The sequence below is a fragment of the Eleutherodactylus coqui genome, chromosome 10 (genome assembly GCF_035609145.1).
Source record: "Eleutherodactylus coqui strain aEleCoq1 chromosome 10, aEleCoq1.hap1, whole genome shotgun sequence".
NCBI classification, from domain to species: Eukaryota; Metazoa; Chordata; class Amphibia; order Anura; family Eleutherodactylidae; genus Eleutherodactylus; species Eleutherodactylus coqui.
The window spans coordinates 4,374,484-4,384,648 of NC_089846.1; the positions used below are offsets into that span (position 1 = coordinate 4,374,484).

The following is a 10,165-nucleotide window of genomic DNA, read 5'->3' on the forward strand; positions in this document are numbered from 1 at the left end:
GCAAGTGTGTTGCGATTTGCAAGAAAACCGCGTCAGAGCGCCGAACGCACGGCTGCTTTTTTTTAATTTAGATTTTTCACATGTAAAAATTACATGTATTTTCAATAGGAAAAAATGAGATTGGCGCCGCGGCACGGGCGGGCGGGTGGGGGGGGGGGGTACGCAGCTGTGTGGAGGAATACGCCGTCCCTGGACTCGGCACCAAAATCTGTTCGGCTAACTGCGGATACTGATGCAGAAGTGCCCGACGGATACCCATATTTTCAGTTCTGCACCAAAAGCAAATTAGCGCAGTGGATTTGGGGCTGACCATGGCGGGGGGTGCACAGCGCTGCTGCAGAACATCCTGTGTGAACGCTCCTTACAGAGTTATTCTCTGCTACATGCCAGGTTTCCAAAATTTGCCGGGTCATTAAGACCCAAACAGGCTTGGTGTTGAAGGGGTTAATATAGCGCTGCAGGAGCGACTGACTGATGGCTGAGCCGGCGCCGCTGCCTCCGTGCGCTGTGACTCCCGTCTGTAGATAAAGCTGCGGTATGCGCTGAGGATCGCACGCGTCATTCCTGGCGAGGAGTCCCAGCGGCGCCGTACGTGAAATACATGACGCCTGCAGCAGCCGGAGACGGCCACCATTATAGAAGGGGCGTTTATGGCCGAAGAGGAAGGGAGCCCGGACCACCGGCGGTGGCGAGCCGCCCATCAGGCGGTCCCAGGATAATTCACGTACGCCGCGGGAAGCCTTTCAGTGGCTTTAGGCTAATTTCATACGGGCGAGGGCGATCTCAAACCGTGGGACTCGGCTCCATACCGCGCTCGCCAACACGCGATTTCCCCGTGGATGCTAGGTGTCTGTGTCAAAACCGCCTCCTATCACTTCAGGAAAGTCGCAATCCTCCGCCGCGGCTGAAAGCGGAGTGTTTCCCATTGTTTTAAATAGGCAGCCTCACATGGCATCACACTTGCGTGCAGCGCGCTCGCCGATGCATTACGACGGTCGGCCCAAAGATGGAACATGCTGCGATTTTGTTTTTTTCCCCACAGTGTGATGGCAGGAAAATTTTTTTTTTTTTTACCTCGCTCCTGTGTACGACCCGTTCAAAGGAATGGGGTTCAAGATTTGCGCACGATTTTCTCTGCCATCTGACAGCGGCGTGTTCTCTGTCCTACAGGGGGATCGTGGTGCTGGTCAGCTCCGTTCTTCCCGTCTACGCTGGCACTCATCTCTTTGATGGATGTGTGGTGAGAAACCCATTTTATATTGGAGTCATGCCTTGTTCCTATGAAAACACTTCCTGTCGGGGCTCTGGCCATCGTTAGTGCTGTCACAGGGGCGGGTCTACTGTTATAAGCCAGCAATGATGATCTGGATGCAAACAATGTGTCTATGCAAACACTCAACTCGACACAAATCGGAACAGGAAGTGTTGTCACAGGGTCATACCAGCAAATCCCCTTTTTTTACCACCCATTCCATGTACACTAAATTAATTAGTGGTCCCGGATTATCAGATCTTGATGGCGGTCATTCTTGTAGGCCACGTGTGGCGGTGTTCTCCGCGGTACCGGAAAGCAGAAGATTGGCGCCATTTTCCATGCTGTCGGCTATTACGTCATCGGTCTTCCCGTGGGAATCTCCTTGATGTTTGCCGCCAAGATGGGAATTCTGGGTAATTAGTTCTGATCCTGTAGAGCCGGGTCCGACCTGGTAGGTATGACATAAAATACAACCAGCAGCAGTCTGAATGCAGCTCTGGGTGTGACTGGAGCACGGCCGCTCTCTGCAGCTTAGACGTACCCCAGAGTTTTCCTGTATTCCTCACCAGCCCTGTGGCAGCAGGAGCTGCGCTCTCAGTGTGGCTGCCAGCGAGATGACGGCTGCCTCTCTTGTCGCAGGGTTCTGGCTCGGGATCCTCCTCTGTGCGCTGCTGCAGGTCATCACCTTCTTAATCTTCGTATTTAAGATCGACTGGGACAAGGCATCGCAGGAGGTTGGTGTCCAGCAGTGCCTGTCGCCCCGACAGCCGGGGGGTGATGTGCGCCCCGATTTCACCCCTTATTATTCTTTCAGGCACAGGCCAGAACCAAGCAGCGGGTTCGGATGACACGGGACCTGCAGAACAAGGCGGCCATCTACCAGGGGGCGGCGCTGATGGGTACGTACGCGCCATTCCTGCCACCTAAAGCCCCAGTGTACTAAGGTTCTAGATCACCCTGTTAGATGAAATTACGATGAGAGCAACATTTTTTTTGTTTTTTCCACAATAAAACCTTTTTGGAATTTTTATTTTTGCATCGCTGCTCTCACGATCCCCGACCCTTTCTGCCCCTCCCCCGGCGGAGCTCTGCTGCGCTTGGTTTATTTGTAGCACTTTTGGGTACAGATTGCTGCTTTCATCACTTGGCCTCCAGGATAGAAGGGTATTATTTTATTGTACCAGTAGTTATGGATGCCGCAATATCAAACTTGTGAGGGGGAAGTGGGTACAAATATTAGTTTAGGAGAACGGGCAACCCGGAAGAACTGAAGAGGAACTGCAGCAGAGTCTACAGACCGCAGAGACCTCTGTTCAGGTGTGCAGTGTAGGGAAACGCTGACCAAGCATGGTGATCATGGAAAGGGACCACAGAGAAGCTGCTGCTAGGAAAAAGACAATGTGGCCCAAGACCAATGAAGGGCCCCGGGTGGACGAGACACGAGCGGATAAAGAAGAGCACTACCCACCAACTCCAAATCTCATTCAACCGTGAACCTATGGTGGAGGGGCCGTGGGGAAGAAGACATAACGGTTCCGGATTGTGGGGGAGAGGGCATCGCGGTCCGGGGCCGTGGGAGGAGAGGGCATCGCGGTCCGGGGCCGTGGGAGGGAGAGGGCATCGCGGTCCGGGGCCGTGGGAGGGAGAGGGCATCGCGGTCCGGGGCCGTGGGAGGGAGAGGGCATCGCGGTCCGGGGCCGTGGGAGGGAGAGGGCATCGCGGTCCGGGGCCGTGGGAGGGAGAGGGCATCGCGGTCCGGGGCCGTGGGAGGGAGAGGGCATCGCGGTCCGGGGCCGTGGGAGGGAGAGGGCATCGCGGTCCGGGGCCGTGGGAGGGAGAGGGCATCGCGGTCCGGGGCCGTGGGAGGGAGAGGGCATCGCGGTCCGGGGCCGTGGGAGGGAGAGGGCATCGCGGTCCGGGGCCGTGGGAGGGAGAGGGCATCGCGGTCCGGGGCCGTGGGAGGGAGAGGGCATCGCGGTCCGGGGCCGTGGGAGGGAGAGGGCATCGCGGTCCGGGGCCGTGGGAGGGAGAGGGCATCGCGGTCCGGGGCCGTGGGAGGGAGAGGGCATCGCGGTCCGGGGCCGTGGGAGGGAGAGGGCATCGCGGTCCGGGGCCGTGGGAGGGAGAGGGCATCGCGGTCCGGGGCCGTGGGAGGGAGAGGGCATCGCGGTCCGGGGCCGTGGGAGGGAGAGGGCATCGCGGTCCGGGGCCGTGGGAGGGAGAGGGCATCGCGGTCTGGGTTTTTCGCTCCTCAGACTGGACATCTTGTGATCATTAAAGAAACAGTCTAGAGAATGAGCATCTCTGCCGGGCGGTGAGGAGCGTCCAAGACCTGGAGCCGAGGAGACATTCGATGCTGCAACAAGATAACGACCCAAAAATCACAAGGAAATCAACTAAAGACGGAGAAAATAAAGATTTATGATCTTAACCCGACCAGGCGTGCCAGAAACACTGCGGCGCCGCGACCCGGGCGCAGGGAGGACCGCGCCAAACATCACCCTAAATGTTGTACTAATCCAAAGGAAATGTTTGGAAGAGACTGCAGCTAAAGGGAATCCACATGTTATTAAGCTCAAGGGTTCACTTACTTTTTCTCCTGCCCTGTGGGTGATGAGTGGCACATCTGTCTGTTGTCTATAACTGTGACTTCATACAATCAGACCCCATTTTATTAATAATCAATGAGGGAATTCCAAAAGGGTTCACTTACTTTTTCTTGCACCTCTATCACTGACCATTCTGTCCTCCACAGAAGTCACAGAGGAGCCCAAAACGTTGAGCCCCACAGACACGGAGAGTGAGCAGAGAGCGGACCCCCTGCAGCCTGACTACACCTGCACCCCCCTGTCCAGGAGGCGGCTGCTGCTGCAGCGTGCGCTGGCTCTGATCGCCTCCGTCACCGTCCTAATGATCGGGATATTAATCAGACTGTGTGTGTGAGCGCTGCTCCGGGGACTGAATGCAGCACAAGACACGGTGTCTATGAGGCAGCTGTATGGACGATGCCCGGCCTCCTGCCTCACTGATGACACCAGAGAGCAGCGGCCCGATCCTGCACACATCACAGCAGGCAGTAAAGCAGGACTGCGCCGGGCCAGAGCGGCCGTATTATTATGGCTTACGTGTAAAGAGACATTTATTTTTAATGAAAACAAACCGTGCGCCAAACCCTCTATTTGTACGAGGGAGGAGTCGGCGCCGCGCCACCTCGGATCAACACAGCGTCCGCTGGATAACAAACGTTCTGCACCTCGCCGACCGACTCTGCGCACATTTATAAGCCAGCTTAAGGCGGTTTCTGGCATTAAAAAAAACAACAAGTTTTTGTGCAGAGTCGGTACTTTACAAAAATGTACGACTTTCCTTCTTTCTGAGGTGGGACGTCCACCGTGGTGACAAATGGGCAGGGCTTGTTGGGACGGGGCGGGGCCAGACCAATACATGATTTACCCCAGGAAGGTCGGCCACGGCGTACATTACCTGTGGGCACATCACATATGCAGAGCTGCGTGCTGCAGAGGTAGACGCCCACGCCTGTTCGTGTAAACGCATGACGGGGAAATTATACTAAGCCGGAGCCGGATAGGAGACGCTCAGTAAGTTTCCCCTTTTTGTGTTTTAATTCCTCTGCTTGCTGTCAGCTAATAGGAACACTTGTGTTGACGCAGGGGCTGAAATCCAATCGTATCCAAACCTATTCTAATTTTCTCCCAGCTGAGGCTTTGTTACAATGCCATCGGTCTGGATGATGCCCTCAGCTCCAGACTCACATCACCGGCGCTGACACACTGTAACGAACTGAGATTCGTGTCGCAGATTAATTAATTTACAGAATTGTCTAGACGGGTGAAACCGCAGCGGATGATCAGAAGGCGTCTCTACAAGGGGGCAGCTTTGGGATGGAGGCAAGGATTTTTCCATTCACTGACAGCAAGGAGGGAAGATGTGAAACACAAACCTCTCAGGCAGCTGCAGAACTTCTCGTTGCACAGGAAAAAAGTTTTACTTATGTACAACTTGGTCTTCATTGGTGATCGGCAGCTGGGAGGGGAACTACAACTCCCAGCAGCCTGCAGCCACATGCGATCATACAGACAAGCATCCCTCTCTCTGTGATGCTCCATTACAATGAAGGCAACAGAGCGGAATCCTCCGGGATGTGAGGCAGGTGCAGCAGTTTAGGGGTGCAGAAGAGGGGGTGCTGCATTGTGTGGAGGGGGAGCACTTCAGCTCCGAGGTGTCAGTACAGTGGAGAACAAGGTGGGAGCTCTCTGCGGATCAGTATCCCGCTGGCACAGAACGGAGATGGACACGGCTGCAGGCTCCGCCCTCTTTATTACACAGGATAGCTTAATATAAAAACACTATAATACACAAACTGTGTCATCTCATCCCGGGAACATCCGTGGGGTCACGTGCTGGGAGCATGGCCTCGGACTTCACTGGCTTTCCCAAAATTACCCGCCTCCCTCTTCAGCACATTCAGTAACGTCTGCGAGCTCTCCAGGATCTGCAAGAGAGCAGAAAACCCACAATGTGTCGTCATCCTGCAAGGGGACATCTTATCTATAGGGGGCAGTATTATAGTAGTTATATTCTTGCACATAGGGGGGCAGTATTATAGTAGTTATATTCTTGTACATAGGAGCAGTATTATAGTAGTTATATTCTTGTACATAGGGGGCAGTATTATAGTAGTTATATTCTTGTACATAGGAGGCGGTATTATAGTAGTTATATTCTTGTACATAGGAGGCGGTATTATAGTAGTTATATTCTTGTACATAGGAGGCGGTATTATAGTAGTTATATTCTTGTACATAGCGGCAGTATTATAGTAGTTATATTCTTGTACATAGGGGGCAGTATTATAGTAGTTATATTCTTGTACATAGGAGGCGGTATTATAGTAGTTATATTCTTGTACATAGGAGGCAGTATTATAGTAGTTATATTCTTGTACATAGGAGGCAGTATTATAGTAGTTATATTCTTGTACATAGGGGGCAGTATTATAGTAGTTATATTCTTATACATAGGAGGCGGTATTATAGTAGTTATATTCTTGTACATAGGGGGCAGTATTATAGTAGTTATATTCTTGTACATAGGGGGCAGTATTATAGTAGTTATATTCTTGTACATAGGGGGCAGTATTATAGTAGTTATATTCTTGTACATAGGAGGCGGTATTATAGTAGTTATATTCTTGTACATAGGAGGCGGTATTATAGTAGTTATATTCTTGTACATAGGGGGCAGTATTATAGTAGTTATATTCTTGTACATTGGAGGCAGTATTATAGTAGTTATATTCTTGTACATAGAGGGCAGTATTATAGTAGTTATATTCTTGTACATAGGAGGCAGTATTATAGTAGTTATATTCTTGTACATAGGGGGCAGTATTATAGTAGTTATATTCTTGTACATAGGAGGCAGTATTATAGTAGTTATATTCTTGTACATAGGAGGCGGTATTATAGTAGTTATATTCTTGTACATAGGAGGCAGTATTATAGTAGTTATATTCTTGTACATAGAGGGCAGTATTATAGTAGTTATACTCTTGTACATAGGGGCGGTATTATAGTAGTTATATTCTTGTACATAGGGGGCAGTATTATAGTAGTTATATTCTTGTACATTGGAGGCAGTATTATAGTAGTTATATTCTTGTACATAGAGGGCAGTATTATAGTAGTTATATTCTTGTACATAGGAGGCGGTATTATAGTAGTTATATTCTTGTACATAGGAGCAGTATTATAGTAGTTATACTCTTGTACATAGGGGCGGTATTATAGTAGTTATATTCTTGTACATTGGAGGCGGTATTATAGTAGTTATATTCTTGTACATAGGAGGCAGTATTATAGTAGTTATATTCTTGTACATAGGGGGCAGTATTATAGTAGTTATATTCTTGTACATAGGAGGCGGTATTATAGTAGTTATATTCTTGTACATAGGAGCAGTATTATAGTAGTTATATTCTTGTACATAGGGGGCGGTATTATAGTAGTTATATTCTTGTACATAGGAGGCGGGTATTATAGTAGTTATATTCTTGTACATAGGAGGCAGTATTATAGTAGTTATATTCTTGTACATAGGGGGCAGTATTATAGTAGTTATATTCTTGTACATAGGGGGCAGTATTATAGTAGTTATATACTTGTACAGAGTATGCAGTATTGTATCCAGCAACCAATCACATATTCTGACTCTGAAAAGTGAAAGCTGCTGTGCGATTGGTTGCTGGATACAATAAGGCCCGTCTGCTGTGTTGTGCCCAGTCTGTCTCCTGGCACTCGGTGTCTCTACCTTCATATATGCAGCTTGTGTTTCTGCAATGGTTTTATCAAACTCATTCCTTGATGCCATCTTCCTGGCGAGGCTCTCGTTGACCCTGGCCAGTTTCTCGGTGAGAATGCGGATGTCGTTCTGCAGTTTGTTCTTCTCCTCCTCCTCCTGTTGGATCTGGTGATTCAGTTCATCTCTTTTGCTGCAGAGATCTTCAATACCTAAAAACAGCAGTAAAAATGGTGGACATGAGCAGATCGCCCGCTGCGGGTCCGTTTACACACGCCACATTTCGTGGAGTTGAAAATTCTGCAACAAGCGGGGCGCAGTCTCCTCGGAGGTGCCTCGGGTCCACCTTCACCTGACAGCTGTGCGTTTAGTAAATGCGCTCCCACCCTGATGGCCAATAGAAAGACCACCAACAAGACCCCTGCAGGTCACAGAGGGGAGGATGGGAGTCATAGTCCAGGCAGCAGCCTTCTTGGGGTGAAGTGAGAGTATGAGTGACAAAGCTTGCTGAGAGCAGGAACACGGCCGTCCGGAGAAAGTGCTGGGGGCGATGGGAGGTTATGGGAGCAGGGGCTGCTGAGCACAGCGAGGGTTAAGGGGAAGGAGTATTGGAGGTGATGGTCCACGGGAGGAGAGGGGGCGTCAGCTCCACAGTTATCCTCCATGAGGGAGGCTGGACTGCCGGGACGTTCAGGTATTAGGATGGGGGTTATAGTTCTACAATCAGTAAACCTACTAAGGATTATGAGGAGGGGGGGGGGGGGGGGGGGGCGCGAGAGGAGTGATGAGGGGGGTCACGGTTCAGGACTAACGTTCAAGAAATAGGGTTCAGGTGGTAAGGATGGGTGAGGGGGGGGGGGAATGATGGTCCAGGGGTGAGGGTTCAGGGGTGAAGTTAGGGGTGATGGTCCAGGTGTGGGATCAGTGGTGAGGGTGGGGGGAATGATGGTACAGGTGTGAGGGTGATGGTATGAGGTCAGGGGTGAAGGTGATGGTACAGGTGTAAGGGGGATGGTATGAGGTTAGGGGTGAAGGTGATGATCCAGGTGTGGGGGTCAGTGGTGAGGGTGGGGGGGAATGATGGTACAGGTGTGAGGGTGATGGTATGAGGTCAGGGGTGAAGGTGATGGTACAGGTGTAAGGGGGATGGTATGGGGTCAGGGGTGAAGGTGATGATCCAGGTGTGGAGTCAGTGGTAAGGGTGGGGGGGATGATGGTACAGGTGTGAGGATGATGGTACGGGGCCAGAGGTGAAGGTGATGGTACAGGTGTGGGTCAGGTGTGAGGATGATGGTACGGGGCCAGAGGTGAAGGTGATGGTACAGGTGTGGGTCAGGTGTGAGGTTGATGGTACGGGGTCAGGGGTGAAGGTACAAATGTGGGGTCAGTGGTGAGGGTGATGGTCCAGGTGTGTGGTTGGGTGAAGATAGGAGGGATGATGGTCCAGGTATGGGTCAGGGGTGAGGGTTCAGGTATGGGGTCAGGGGTGAAGGTGATGGTACAGATGTGTGGTCGGGGTGAGGGTATGATGCTCCAGGTGTGGGTCAGGGGTGAGGGTGGGGGGATGATGGTACAGGTGTGAGGGTGATGGTATGAGGTCAGGGGTGAAGGTGATGGTACAGGTGTGGGGTCAGTGGTGAGGGTGGGGGATGATGGTACAGGTGTGAGGATGATGGTACGGGTGTGGGGTCGGGGTGAGGGTGATGGTACGGGGCCAGAGGTGACGGTGATGGTCCAGGTGTGGGTCAGGTGTGAGGGTGATGGTACAGATGTGGGGTCGGGGTGAGGGTGATGGTATGATGCTCCAGGTTTGGGTCAGGGGTGATGGTACAAATGTGGGGTCGGGGTGAGGGTGATGGTCCAGGTGGGTTCAGGTGTGAGGGTGATGGTATGGGGTCAGGGGTGAAGGTGATGGTACAGATGTGGGGTAGAGGTGAGGGTGATGGTACGGGGCCAGAGGTGAAGGTGATGGTCCGTCCAGGTGTGGGGGGTGAGGCTGATGGTCCAGGTGTGGGTGGGGGATGATGGTCCAGGTGGGTTTAGGTGTGAGGGTGATGGTATGGGGTCAGGGGTGAAGGTGATGGTACAGATGTGGGTCAGGGTTCAGGTATGGGGTCAGGGGTGAGGCTGACTGTCCGTCCAGGTGTGGGGGTGAGGCTGATGGTCCAGGTGTGGAATCAGAGGTGAAGGTGATGGTCCAGGTGTAGGGCCGGGGTGAGGGTTTAGGTATGGGGTCACGGGTGAAGGTGACTTAGGTCGGGTTGTTGTCCGCCGGTAAGTGTCCCCTTCCTCACATTTCACCAGCTCGTTGTTGTAGCTCTGCAGCGCCGCTCCCTGTTGGCTCATCGCTTCGCCGCTTCTAGTAACGTCTCCGCCGGTCCGCCCGCCTGTAATCCGGCGCCCTGTAGCTACGCCCCTTTCAGCCCAGTAGCCTATAAGAAGCTATGAAACGAGTCACGTGCCTCATATTCACGAGACGGAAGATGTTTGGTGACGTCACTCGAGGCCGACCGGCGTTTCTCGCTGCCATGGAGATGGCGGGCAGCCCGTCTCTCCGACGTCATCGGTATGCGACGCCTACCCGTCCACTGA

The 10,165-nt window shown here is 52.1% G+C and overlaps 2 protein-coding genes across 4 annotated transcripts in view; one reads left to right on the plus strand and one right to left on the minus strand.

Moving 5' to 3' along the window:
• The window catches only part of LOC136579934 (multidrug and toxin extrusion protein 1-like), a 30,076-nt gene extending 25,498 nt beyond the window's left edge, over positions 1–4,578 (plus strand). For all 3 annotated transcript variants that reach the window (XM_066580038.1, XM_066580036.1, XM_066580039.1), the window contains 5 exons: positions 1,171–1,240; positions 1,536–1,668; positions 1,895–1,989; positions 2,070–2,154; positions 4,011–4,578. In XM_066580038.1, the coding sequence (XP_066436135.1) occupies positions 1,171–1,240; positions 1,536–1,668; positions 1,895–1,989; positions 2,070–2,154; positions 4,011–4,198 (571 nt within the window). In that variant the 3' untranslated portion in view covers positions 4,199–4,578. The remainder of the gene's footprint in view (positions 1–1,170; positions 1,241–1,535; positions 1,669–1,894; positions 1,990–2,069; positions 2,155–4,010) is intronic.
• A 996-nt stretch (positions 4,579–5,574) lies between these two features.
• On the minus strand, positions 5,575–10,012 carry SSNA1 (SS nuclear autoantigen 1). Its single transcript, XM_066579714.1, has 3 exons — positions 9,868–10,012; positions 7,586–7,785; positions 5,575–5,768 (listed from the first exon to the last, which is right to left on the minus strand). Exons 1-3 carry the CDS (start codon positions 9,917–9,919, stop codon positions 5,670–5,672), a joined length of 351 nt encoding a protein of 116 aa, XP_066435811.1. The 5' UTR covers positions 9,920–10,012; the 3' UTR covers positions 5,575–5,669.
• Between the last annotated feature and the right edge of the window lie 153 nt (positions 10,013–10,165).